General features: G+C 45.8%; 1 protein-coding gene across 1 annotated transcript in view; it reads right to left on the minus strand.

Moving 5' to 3' along the window:
* The window catches only part of Tcerg1l (transcription elongation regulator 1-like), a 187,879-nt gene that overhangs the window by 7,451 nt on the left and 167,070 nt on the right, over nt 1-13,358 (minus strand). Inside the window, exons 9-10 of the mRNA NM_001130077.1 lie at nt 12,221-12,356; nt 906-995 (exon numbers count right to left, since the gene is read on the minus strand). Of these exons, the coding sequence (NP_001123549.1) occupies nt 906-995; nt 12,221-12,356 (226 nt within the window). The remainder of the gene's footprint in view (nt 1-905; nt 996-12,220; nt 12,357-13,358) is intronic.

Here is a 13,358-nt window from a genome sequence, read left to right on the forward strand (position 1 = left end):
GAAGAGTTTTTAGTTAAGGAGTAGGAGAGACAAAGGGTCCCAGCTGGCTGAGACCATAGGGGCTGCATTTGTGCCATCTCAGTGGCTGCTTATAGCCAGTGGCAGACTCAATATAAACTACACTCTATGACTTATCCAGATCTTGATAAGAATCTGCCAGCTCACACTTCAGCAGGTTTCTGGAGATTCTTGAGAACAACCTCTCCTCTCTGCTAACTCTGAAGTTCCTCCCTCTTTTGCAGTTGCGTCGTGTCTGAACATACATGTGGTGGGAGCAGGGGAATGGCAGGAGCTCAAGAGGAATCTTGCCAGCTTAGTGACTCTAGGTATAATACTCTGTCCTTAAAGGTCTTACCTGCATGCTGCACCACAGCCCCAACTGAAGGGTGGTGTTCTCAGCCTCTCCCAGGCTACCTACAGCAAACCCTCCTGCCTCCCAGTCATCCTTCTGTCTACATAACCTGGAAAGGCAGAGCTGACTCTGTGAACTTCTTCACAAGTAAGCCTGAGCAAACCATTCTTCTGAAGAGCCTGGTAGCACTCACTCCAGCCCAGCCCTGACCTTTTCTGGCGTCTGTTTTCCAGACCATATCATTTACTTTCTTTGTCTCTGGTCTCTGGCCACTCCTGGTCTTCCTATGACAGCATGTCCCTTTAGGTAGAGTGGTGTTATCAACACATTGAGTGCAGCATTTGGAATGTGGTTGATGCTCCAAGCTTTTCAATTTGATCTTAGAGTCATTCCCTTCAGGGGTCACAACCAGACAGCAGAACAGAACAGTTCCAGGCACGAGACTCCCCTGTACCTCCAATGTCACCCCCAAGCCCTCAGACTGGCAGCAGACTTAGCTAGGAGCCTTTCAGCTCTGTCTCTAAGTTGCCAACTCGCCTGGCCCCAGCATTACCTGTTTTCGTTCCTCAGAGTTTAGCAGGAGATACCGTGGATCAAACACAATTTTATGCAATTCTTTCTCCCAAGTAGAAAACGCTGACACCTGGAGAAAGATATTCAATAGAGCTGCTGTTAGCATTTGATTCTGAGCCTGGAGTGTGCTGAAATAATCAACAGGTTGTTTTTGTTTATTTGTTTGTTTGTTTTCTTTCCTTTCTTTTTGTTGTTGTTAAAGGCAGCATTAAGGGTACAGTGAGTTCAGGAATGTGTCCTGTATAGGAATGTGGGATACATCAGACACACCATGAAAATTAATATGGAAAATATGAGGTAGTTTAATTTCCAGATGTACGACATTACTACTTCTTCTGGCATCTTCCAGGACCCTCCCCCGACCCATGCTGCCTGCAGGAATGGGAGAAGGCATTTCAACCTTACATCTTGAATGCTAAGAGGATTCTTCTAGATGTCCTCAGAGCCCTGCAGGCCAGGTCACAGCGGTGTAGGAAGCCGGGCAATAGTCTGGTCTTAGCAGACTTCCAACTGATATTTTAAAATTAATAGCAAACAGTCCTCTTTCTATTCTATTTAGGTAGGTTACATTTCATAGTACTGTACAGACCTATAGAAAATGTCGAAGAATACTCAAGAAAGGTCTCATAGCCACTTCCATGTGTCATTTTTAAATTAATTATTTTATTTATTTACATTCCAAATGTTACCTCCCTCCTGGCCCCCACTCCCAGAGTTCTTCATCCCATCTCCCATCCACTTTGCCTCTGAAAGTGCTCCCCCCATATTGAAATCTAATATCAGTGAGCTTGGTGTGGTACATACAAAAATTAGCCCACCATTTTGAACAAAAGCCCCCAGATCATTTGGATTTTGTTTTTTTTTTTTTAGCTAATTATTTTATTTATTTGCATCCCAAATGTTGCCCCCTGCCAGTACCCCCTCAAAGAATTCTTCCCTCACCTTCCCTACCCTTCACCTCTGAGAGGGGGGCCACCCATATATACCCCACCCTGGGGTCATTAAGTCTTTACGGGATTAGGCACACCCTGTCCTAGAATTTTATGGTTCACAGAGTCTCATGTCTGCTAAGGTCCCTCTACACTGGGTCATTTTCCCAGGTTCTCCTTGTTTCTGATTACCCGGGTCCTTGGCAGATGTGTTGCTCTGGCTTTTTATAGAACTCCTTCAGCCACAGAGCCAGCATGCTGCTTCGGCACATCGTATCTTGAGTTTACACCATGCTTGTGATCCATTAATGATGGGAACCCAGGACCCAGGCTGAGCAGCAAGTAGGTCACTTCTCCATACTTTGCATACTGCATTTTTTTGCAGGAGCCATGTGCACCTCCCATACAGGAGGTCCTATTCTGCCTCTATGGGTGACTTGGAATCCTTCTGGGGGGATATCCTTCCATCTCCCACAGTGACTTCTTTATTCTTCCCTTTTTTGATAGCTGTGAGGACAAACTGATGCATGCTCATCTCCTCAATGACTAGCCTGTGTCACCTCATTTTCGAGGCTGCCCAGCTACCTCCAATCCAGCTCTCTAGAGGTCTGTGGTTAGGCCCCAGTCTCTAAGACTCTGCTGTGTTCATATCCTGCCTCGAGGGCACTACTTCATTTGCTGGTGTTTCCGGGGCTCCAAGTTCCTCTGTACACTGTGGGCCTTAGCCCTGCAATCAGCTGACTTCTCCAAAGCCCTAGTTTGCTTAATGAGAGGACAAAAATAGAAGCTGACAGCTAGGCATCGGTACATCGCCACTGAGAAGCTCTTACCTCCAGATTCTCAGCTGATAAACAAGGGAACATTTAAGTCATTTAAAAATAATTTGTTCATTTAAAAACATTGACTTAATATTGACTCTGCCTTGGCCCCATGCTGTATACCAAGGATGGAGAGAAAATAAATCAAGACCCTGGTATGAGACAGTCCCTTGTCTTGGGTAACACAGGTGATGGAACTAAGAGGTTCTCAAGGACCATTCGGAAATAAGGATACTCATCCAGGCTTAGGGAGGGACCTTGGAGGATGCTCTAAGATGTGCTGTGCATGGTTGTAAGGGGTAGCATTCATGAGCTATAGAGAAGGTGGAAATTAAATGAACTGAACAGGCCTGGAGTGAAAGAGCTCACAGGAAGCTGGGGACAAGTAGACATGCAGAGGTTCACGCAGGGGACTCTGAGGTGGTTAGAGCCTGGATGTTATCCTAAGGGCAAAGATCAGATCTGATACATGTTTGGAAAAATCATAGGGAACTAAATGGGAGGTGGGACCTTGGGCAGGAAGAGAGAGAAACTAACCAAGTTAACAAAACAGAATTCACTCATGTTCCTGTTCGTGTCTCCTGTTTGGGGCACGTGTTATGCAGTTCAGGGAGCCTATTTGGGATGCTGTGGAGGCTTCCAGAGATACTGCCTAGTTGGAGAAAGTAGGTCACCAGGGGAATCCTTTAAATGGCATATATAACCCACTTCCTGCTTTGTTTGCAGCTCCATAGTAATAGGAATAGCTACAGAATCCCATCACTGTGGACTGAGCATTCTACTATAGGCTCCCCACCAGAATGGACTGAAGGCCTCTGAAGATACAAGTCAAGATAAACTGTTCTCCTGTCACAGTGACACAAAGGTTACTAATCCAAACCCTTCAGGTATTCCTGGCTGAGGACCTACTTCAACCAACACAAGTGTGCACGTACATTGTTCCAGACAGGTTTTCCTAATAAACAATTCTATCTTTAATAGTCAAAATTCTCATTGTATATCCCACAAGCTCTTTCACTGGTGAGGTGATCCATGTGCACATAGGAATATGTTTTATGACTGAGCACTTGGCACATTGTTGATGTCATATGGTGCAGGGGCTTTCTGGGAGAGTGACTCCCATGGGTGTATCTGGAGCAGTGATAGACAGCTGTGGCCAGACTCACCCAGTTCAGCCAGATCTGCACATTCTACTGTGGTGACCACCTGTGAAGGGTCCCTCAGAGAGGTCTGAGGATGACTATCAAGTATGTCACACACCCAAGTGTGACAGACTGTGTAGATTTGGGGAGTTCTAGAGGTATAATAAGGCAGTGTAAAAACACATCCATAAAGCTTCTCTGAGGAGCTTGTCATCCATTAAGGAGGAAAAAAAAAGACACTCTCATCCTGGCTACAATCTACAGTGATAAACCAACCCCATCATCTCACTCATAGTCATGACAGGTCTCATGTGTAGGGCCATTGTGGGTCCAGAGACCCTTGCCACTCACTGCTGCTTTCCTGACGGTATTAGCACCCTGTGTCACCCGATGCTTCTTTAATTATCTAGCATTTTACTTGATTTGGTCTCAAATGGTTGAATTCTTCAGTAACGTTCAGGCCACCTCTTGCAGTGTTTTCTCTGCATCTCACTGTAACATGTGATGTCAGTCTTCTCTGTTGCAACACTCTGTGATTACTGTCACATATCCTAATAACCATAGAACAAGAACATGTCTATCTGCTATCTAGGTAACCAGAGATGGCAGTTGGATTTCCCGCACTTTATGTCTACCAACTGAGTTCCAAGCTATCTCATCACTTCCATACTGAGGAAACCAGGTTGTTTGTCCTGAACCCAGGCCCTGAGAGGAAGCCACAAGTCTAGAGGTGACTGGAGAGGGAGTGTGCTATCCTGACAAATGCAGGTTGAAGCCTGTGTTGAAGAGTAATCTCCCAGGCTATGGCTGGCTAGTATGAAACCCCGAGGCTGTGTAGTACTGTGTCTTGAGAAGCCAGTGTTGAATAGGATGTGGGTAAAGGGGTATCCCCTATGCAGGAGGAACAGCTGACCTGTTTGGAGCTCCAGGAACTTGGATTTTGAGATCTCCATTCGTCAACATGTGAAAACAACCGTGTAGACAAATCCAGAAATACTTCCCAGATGGAGTGGCCAGACAATGACCTTGGGTTGCAGCATCTGGTGATGGTCACCTGTTGTGTCTGGGTGAAGAATGTCATCTCCAAGTAGTTTCCCATCCCCAGCATCATTTGCTCCACCCACACCCTCAGCTTTCATCAGTAATTCTCCATTGAAAGGCAGAGTCCATCTCCTCTTTGGCTGGATATCCAGAAACCGCCTGTCCTAATCCTACATTCCTTCTCAGTTCTAATGTGGCCACCTCCTAGACAACCTGGCTGTGACCTGCTTTTTTGTGAGACCCATGGACCCCTGAGCATCTACTTTAGTCAAATAAAGTCTGTTGAGGAAAACATTCCTTCAAAGTATGCCAAACCCTGGTGGCTGCCTAGTTCCCCACACTGTAGATGAGTAGGGGAGGCCCCATCAGACTTTGAGGGCAGTGCTGGAGGAGTTGAGGCATTTGGGAGGGGTCATTTACAAAACACAGCCAGAGGAAACCATTCCACCTCAGTCCCAGCACTGACCAAGCCTCTCCAGAAACTGAGGAAATCAGATTTTGTGCTTCTCCTGAGGATGATTCAGCTCTGAGACAAATGGATTTCATTTAAACAAAATGATCAGGCATGTTCAAAGCCGGCCAAAAGTGCAAGGATGCAGGTCCTGTCAGGCACTGACAGGCCCTGGCCATCTGGGGTTATTATTGTGGGTCAGACCTGAGCAGGCGTGTGGGAGTGACCAGAGCTGTCATTAACCACCCTGTCATAGCAAGCAGAACATTCCCTTCATCCTCCCAGCTAAAAGGCCCTGTAGTTTCTGATCCTTGAATCACATTGAATCTGGGAATCCCAGATGCTCTGGAGGGGAAATGTGCTGGCACTCAGGTGGTGGCTGTATGATAAATCCCAGCTCCAAAGAGGGTGTTGGCAGGGTAGATAATCCAGGCACTAATAGTCACATTGGGTCCCACCGGATGCCTTCACTGGGGTGCTGCCATTCACTCCTGCAGTGTATGATCTACAGTGTCTAACCACGTATTCACACTGCCTCTCTGGCATAGTCAGGCTTCAAGCCTGTTATCCTTGATATCACTGACAGCAACTGACAGCTGGCCTGGCAGTCAGGAGCTGGGGTCCCCTCACAGAGTTGATTGTCATCCCTGACACAAACCCAGTTACTTCTGACACTAATGTTCTTCACTAAATTTGATTACAAAGCACTATATTGTCTCTCTTGATTCCCTGTTATATTGTGATGACTGCCTTCAACCTGGACTTCGACTACTTAGCCAATTAGAAATGACTTCTTCTTCGTTAGCTATGAAGTACCCTCAGAGGAAGTGATCTAACTCTAGGACACTCAACTCCTGACAGCACTATGGACCTCCAAAGCAAGGCCTGCCTTGGTCACAGTCTCCCCCAAAAGTCCATTCCTCCCTTCAGCCCGAGGCCCACAAGCAGAGGTAAAGGTAAGTATTCTACTCCCCTTCCTATACTCTAATACAATGAATAAAGTGTGTATTCAATCTAATGATATAACCAAAATTATTTTAAGTAAGTTAAAACACACAGGAAAAACAGACAGGTAGGTGGAATGGCCTGTTGCCATAGCTGCTGAGAGACCCTTGGGTCTCTTGGTTATGACGTGTCCCCCAACCCTCCAAGTCTCTTTTCAGTTCATGTGAGCACACCACCCTTCCCAACCTCTCCCTTCCTTCCAGTCTTGGCTCTCATGCAAGGATACAGAGTCCTTCCTCCCTGAGTACAGAGGCCAGAAGGGCTCTGAGGTAAGACAGACTGCTGGCCATGCTCAAAAAGGCCCCACAGACATCTCTCTCATTAGCTCTGTTGGAAATTGAATGTGAAATGCTCCCCATGCTCATGGGTTTGTGGCCCCAGCTGGTGGTGCTGTTTTGGAACATTGTGGAACCTTTAGGAGGTAGAGCCTTGCTGGAGGAAGTACGTCACAGGAAATGGGCTGTGATATTTTATAGCCCAGCCCCTACTCCCTATCTACTCTTTGCTTCCTGATTGAGAAGGCAGTACAACCAGGGGCTTCAAGCTTCTCCTACCTCTGCACTTCCCCATTGTGACAGACTTTATCCTCAAACCCTTTGGCCAAATAGCCTTTTTCTTTCTTAAGTTACCTTATTCAGGTATTTTGTTACAGCAATGAGGAAAATAGTGAATGTAAGTCCTAAAGGTTCAAATTCCACATGGAAGGGCTATGTTGATATGTCGAAGTCCAATGTCCCTTTCCTGTGGCCTGTCATCTTAATTTCTGCATGCTCAGTAGGGACAGAATCTTGCTTCTTTTGAATGCTGCTTTCTTTATTGGACTCCCTGAGCATGTTTCAAGAACTCTATTTATGGTTCTGATGTCCCTGCTAAGTATAGATGGTTGTAGATGGGACAAAAGTATCCAGCCTGGTAAGGGAGGTTGCCTTCTCCATTGCTGAATGTGAAGTTGTAGTCGATGTTTGAGGTCTCCTAAGCACAGCTCTAGACAAGGGCTTGGCACAGTCCGCATATCTAAGAAGTGAGTGCAGAATGCACAACTGAGTTGGGAACCACTGGGGTCCTCAGAACATAGGAGACTCCCAGATTTTTCACAAGACTCCTCTCTGGAGTTCAGGGAAGTGTGTGTTTTTTCTTGGGTGGGAGTGGGCCTCAGGGAGTAGAAATTGGTTGGTCCCTGAGGCCAGATAAATGAGGTGAACTGTAGGTAAATGTGGAAGTAAAGCCTTGGCACAAGACAGGGCTGCCACCAGTAACGATGCACTGTCCTCACACTGGAATGTATCACTCTGAGCCCCACCTCTGGGGCTTGCAGTCTTGCCAAATAATAGCTTTGGCAATTATTTATAGTTTTATTAATAAAATTGTAACTGGTCATTCCACACCCAACTGACTTCATTCGATCTAAGGATTATTTTCACATTAGGGACTGTTATCCTATCTGGAAATCCGAACAGGTGACCATGGTTCCCCACAGGTTGGAGCTTTATCCAACTGCTTCTAGAGAGAAGGCTCGGGTCACACCTGAGTCTCTATGTGGTCAAATCCCAGAGCAGCCCATCCAGAGAGAGGAATGAAAGCATAGAGGCCAAGAGAAACAAATGGACCAAAAAATTTAAAACCAAAGAAAGAAACAGTAAGTGGCAAATATTTAACCTTCTTGCTATTCAGTGCTGGTCGAGTGTGCTGGCAAAACGAACTCTTGGGAGTCCTCAGACATCGATGGTGGGAGACTATGCTGAATTAAATCAGCCTCTTCAAAAACAATGTTGTAACAGAAGTCAAATGTTTATATTCAGAAGGAAATAAATCACGGACACATGCAGAAGCATACGTTCACACACAAACACACACACACACAAATACACACATTTATATGTGTGTAGATAAATGTATATTATTTAAAGATCAAAGTTGGAAAATGTATATTATTTAAAGAGCAAAGTTGGAAAATACAGCACATGAATTAAGATGCAGGCTTTCCAAATTGACAATAAATAGTATTCTATCAAATAGTCCATGATTTATCAAGAGTATTTTCCAGGGGCTTCGTTCTATGAAGTTCTCCAATATCAAACACACACACACACACACACACACACACACACACACACACACACACACACACACACACACACCACTCAGAGATGGAGAGATATAGAGAGAGGTTTTATAAGAGTTCATACTAATTCAATTATGAGCTACTTACAAGAACAGATAGTATGCACACACATTTGTAAAGGTTGAATCTAATGGGATTGACTGAGAAGAAGAAATTGGTTCAGGTGTGTCCAATGCAACTCACTCTCAGATGTACTATAAAAGTCTTCAGTCTTGACTCTTTAAAAGTCTCTTTAAATTTTATTTTATATTTTTGAGGTCCTGGGCATAGAACCCAGGGCCATGGAATACTACATATGTACCCCATCACATAAAAACCATTCTAAGGAAAAATGTCTGAAATTAAGTATATTCCACTGGTGAATAGTCCCCATTTAGGGTAAGATTTGTGTTGCTTTCTGATCTTATTACAGTTTTCCCAAATTGATTAATTTACTAACAAGCAGTTTGGTATGTTCATCTCTTATTTTACATGGTAAGCATAGGTTATACCATTTTATTTTATTAGTGAAAGGTTATATCCCCATGATACTTAAGACTTGCCCCAAGAACATGGAACAGATAAGCTTCCTCCTAAACTTCAAGGGCCATCGGATAGCACACACACCTGTCCTCAGAACCACACACATGTTGTCTTCTCCTGTGACCATGACAATAAGCCCCTCTTTCCAGCACCATCCTGGCCCAGTGCCTGCCAAATCTCTACAGAGATGATAGCCATTTGCTGTGTGTCTTAGGGAGGAAGGGGAACCAGACACACAACTGCCTGAGGACTGATGCCAATGTGCAGACACTTGGGATGGGTACCATGTGCCTTCGGCCTTTAAGCTGAAGGGCTCACTATGGAGCCTCTGTCTGTTCCACACTGTCCACACTGGCTTCAGAAGGACTCCATAGTGATCCAGGCTGTTCAATGTGATCAAGAGCCACTATGTGATGAGTGCACCTATTAATCAATCTTTTCTGTATTTTGACATAATTGTAAACTCAAATTCCAGGACCTCTCCTGGAGTCGGCCATGGTGTTGGTCAATGTCTATGAAGTTCACTTCTTCAGACAGACTGATTCTGGGAGCACCCAGAGGCGCTCTGAGCTCCTACATTGCTTAGGTCCAGCACTCTGAAAAGGACTTCTCCCTTTATCCCTGGATACACAAGCACCAAGGATGCTATAGAAAGAGACACTCCCAACACCCTTTCTCTCATGGACTCAGCTAAACAGGCAGGAGAAAACCAGCAACCTGCTACTCAATTAAATAGGGCTTTAAAAAAAAGTCCCCTTGTGATTTGTGCTTGTACAAGAACTAAATAAATAAAACAGAAACCTTTATTGAGCCATCTCCTGCCGGCTACAAAAGCACATAACTAGAGCCCCTCCCTAGCCCATAATCCCCTGGGAAAACCCAAGACCTGTCTTTTGAAAGCATTAGAAATCCTCCATGCCTGGCTTCATCAGTGCATAAGCACACAGGTTTCTGAACTACGTACTCAGCAAATGCAATATAAAAATCTTGTTAATCACTCAGTCCATAAAGCGTGACCTTTCTACGGCTCATTCTTTAAGCAGCTAGAAGTCTCCTGGGCTGAGCTATCAAATTCTCATGAGCATGAGTGACTTATGAAATTGGCTGGCATATTTTATAAAGTCTGAGTATCGCCCGGTGGTAGCACTGCTTTATGACGGGGCAGTAAACTTGGATTGGCCTGTTCACTCCAGAACTGAAGGAGTTCTCGGGCCTTTTTGGGGTCAGTGTGGCACTGGGACATTGATTCTCACACACCTATTGTTCTTGCTGATTTTTATATGAGCTTCTCAAAATCAAACGCTGAGCTGAATTATCCACCCTGATGAGTTAAGCATGAGCCGAAATATCAGGAAAATCCCTCCAGCAAAACTCTTTGGAGACTTTTAGGTTTCTGTGATCCCACCCCACCCAGTCCTTGCCCAGGAAGGCAATGCTAGTGATCGCTATACCTGAAAATTGTTGGAAGACTGCGTTAAGAAATTGGACTCAATAGTTTCCAAAATACAGAACGGAGTGAAATTCCCCCTCGTAATTCTCAAAAGTTCATGAGAGATGGCTTAAGGGTTCTTGCTACAGTGCCATAAGACCTGAGTCCAATCCCCAGGGTAGAAGGAGAGAACAGTGATTATCAAGTTGTCCTCTAACTTCAACATGTGTCCCGTGCCCTGTGTGTCCTACGTGGGCTCACACACTCCCACAAGAAGTAAATAAATGTAAATTTTAAAAATAATTCATGGTACTATGCTGGCCCATCTGACTGGAACCCTGCAGAAATGATCTGACAGGGTCTTCCTGACTGGAAGCTCCCCAGAGTAGAGAGCAGGAGGTTGAGATAATTTAGTAGCATATGAGAGAATCTCAAGGAATCTTGGAGGCCACAGAGCTAAACTCAAGCACTTGGCCCTGGGGGAGATGGATGTATAGTCCATTCTCCTAACGACTGCCACATCATCCTGTGTATGTTCTGTGGGGCAATCTGTGAAGCAAATAACAGCCCTTCTAGGGAACAAACCTTTCTCACACAATCCACGAGCTCCGTTGATGCTTACAGGAGTCAGCTGGGTGCACATGAGTAAGATACCAGTCACAGCTTAAACAACCTCCACAGGACACCCAGGAAACCCCAAGGAAATGATTTAGTGTATCCTGTGTGCCCTCGGGTCTGTCATGGCACAAGCAATTATACCATGGCAGGGACAGGAGCCCACATGGAGTGTTCCAGGACAGACTGAGGAGGATGTTTGAGTGAAGGAAATGACTGAAATGTTGTACAATCAACTTACCACTAGGCTCCACTGTTAAGGCTAGACATGAGTGAGTCACCTGAACCCATTCTTACTCCGTCACCTTTGACCCTTCCCGTTTATGAGACCAAAAACTGAGGTTTCATCCTGAGTGACAGGTACATAATAGGTATACACCCTCATGTTCATAATGCCAAGAGAAAACTACCTGATGGGCAAGTGGGGGTGAATGCTTTTCTTCTAGTGTTGAGGAGCTGTCCCTGCCTCCAATCTTCCTTTCCTTGGCCAGTACCCAGTGCTCAGCTGGACTCTGCCTGCTGTGGGAGTGATGATCCAGGCCTTGCCCTCTCCCACACCCCTGCTCTGTGTCCTCTCTGTCTGCTGCAGAGAAGGCAAAGGTGTCTGCAGGAGACAACCTGGCAGGGAGAAGCCTGCCACTGCAGAGTTTGGGAATTTGCTTTGTATTCACAGGGCCATTACCATAGTATTCATTACAATTACCCTCACACAGACTTCATTACTGCCTTCTGTGTTCAGCTGCACTCAGTGAAGAAACCCGACTGGGCTACAATATTGTATTGGCTCATTTTGTGCCCGAAAGCCAAAGTAAGAAATAAAAGTCCTTGGAAGGAGGTTCACATGCAGTTCCTTCCACTCAAAATGAGACCCAGAAATTGCTTTACTTAAAAACAGTCTAATTAATCCAGAGGTGCGAGATTCCCTGTGGGGTGAAGATACCCATAGGGGGTCATCTGTGAGGTTCTGGCCCTAAAATCAGGCCCAGGGATGGCAGAAATCTTCCCCACACTGGCTGGTACATCTCTGTCATCCCAGCAGCCCATGCTTTGTAGACTCTGCTTTAAGACAGGAAGCAGAGGCAGCTAGCTTCTCCTGGTTTGCTCAGGCCTGAAATCCTTGAACTACTTAAAGGTAGGGAAGACCAGTTCTTCCCAAGCTCCCTCCCCCACCCAGAGCCCTGCTCTTCCCCTCTCTCCCCTCATGATTGTCTGGGTTCTTACCCCTCTCTCCAGCAGCATGTCTCTGAAATGGGTCACACGCTCTTCCAGGGGTAGGAGAATCTGTGGGGGTGGCGTCTGGGGTCCCTTGTCCACTTGCTGTGTGTCTTCTGGTCCAGGGCTCTCACAGCTTTCAGTCCTTCAGGGGCACAAGACATAGAGTTCGCCATGCTTAAGGAGATCCAACTGGTTCCCATTGAAACTTTAAATCCCCCTGAGAGTACTCTTCATGGAACAGACTCTGGAGTCAGATCTGACGGCTCGAGTCTACAGTCTCAACTCATGAAAGGCTGAGGTAGCAGGATTGCCACAAGTGTGAGGCCTAGACTACAAAATGGGATGTTGTCTCAAACAAAATAGGAAAGAGAAAAAATAGAAAGAGAGAGAGAGAGAGAGAGAGAGAGAGAGAGAGAGAGAGAGAGAAGGAAGGAAGGAAGGAAGGAAGAAAAGAAAGAAATAATTGCCTTTCAAGGCAAATAAATGGCTTTGCTGTGTTCTGAGAGGAGACTGAGATTGAAGTCCTGGCCTACAGTTTCATGTCCCAAGAAGGTGAAGGCTGAAGCAGAATCACAGACCAGTCTCTGAAATGTCTACTGCCTGAGGACAGATGGAAGATGGAAAAGGGAGGTCCCCCATTTTGATATACCACTTGGGGTATACTTGTCAAGTTAATGGGGCCCCTGATAGGCCTTCCCGTAGCACATGCCTTATTCTAGAAACACTTGGGAGCCTTCCCAAATACCTGCATGCCTACGTCTGGAAGAAAATATTTGACCCAAGTTGATACCATTATTCCACACACCATCTTCTCCTCCCAGACAAGCTACTATGACACCCTCATCATGTAGGATGCAGTTTGGCCCCTGCCCTGTCCTGTAGTCCTGACTTCAGCCCTACCTTGACAAGCCTGATTTCTCAGAGGGTCCATTCCCTAGCTCAAGTCCCATATCTGTCTCTGGTCAGGCCATGGCAGTGGCTGTTCAAAATGACTAGCGGAGTCATGTTGTTGCTTGGGCAGCCCCAACACCAGGCACCCCTCTGCAGTACCCTTGTCCTTGCTGCTCCCAGGTCAAGCTAGCCAGTGATGGCAAACTGAGGTTACACAGACAACATTGAAGACAGACTATCCACACCAGCACAA

The sequence above is a fragment of the Rattus norvegicus genome, chromosome 1 (genome assembly GCF_036323735.1).
Source record: "Rattus norvegicus strain BN/NHsdMcwi chromosome 1, GRCr8, whole genome shotgun sequence".
In the NCBI taxonomy this organism is placed as follows: domain Eukaryota; kingdom Metazoa; phylum Chordata; class Mammalia; order Rodentia; family Muridae; genus Rattus; species Rattus norvegicus.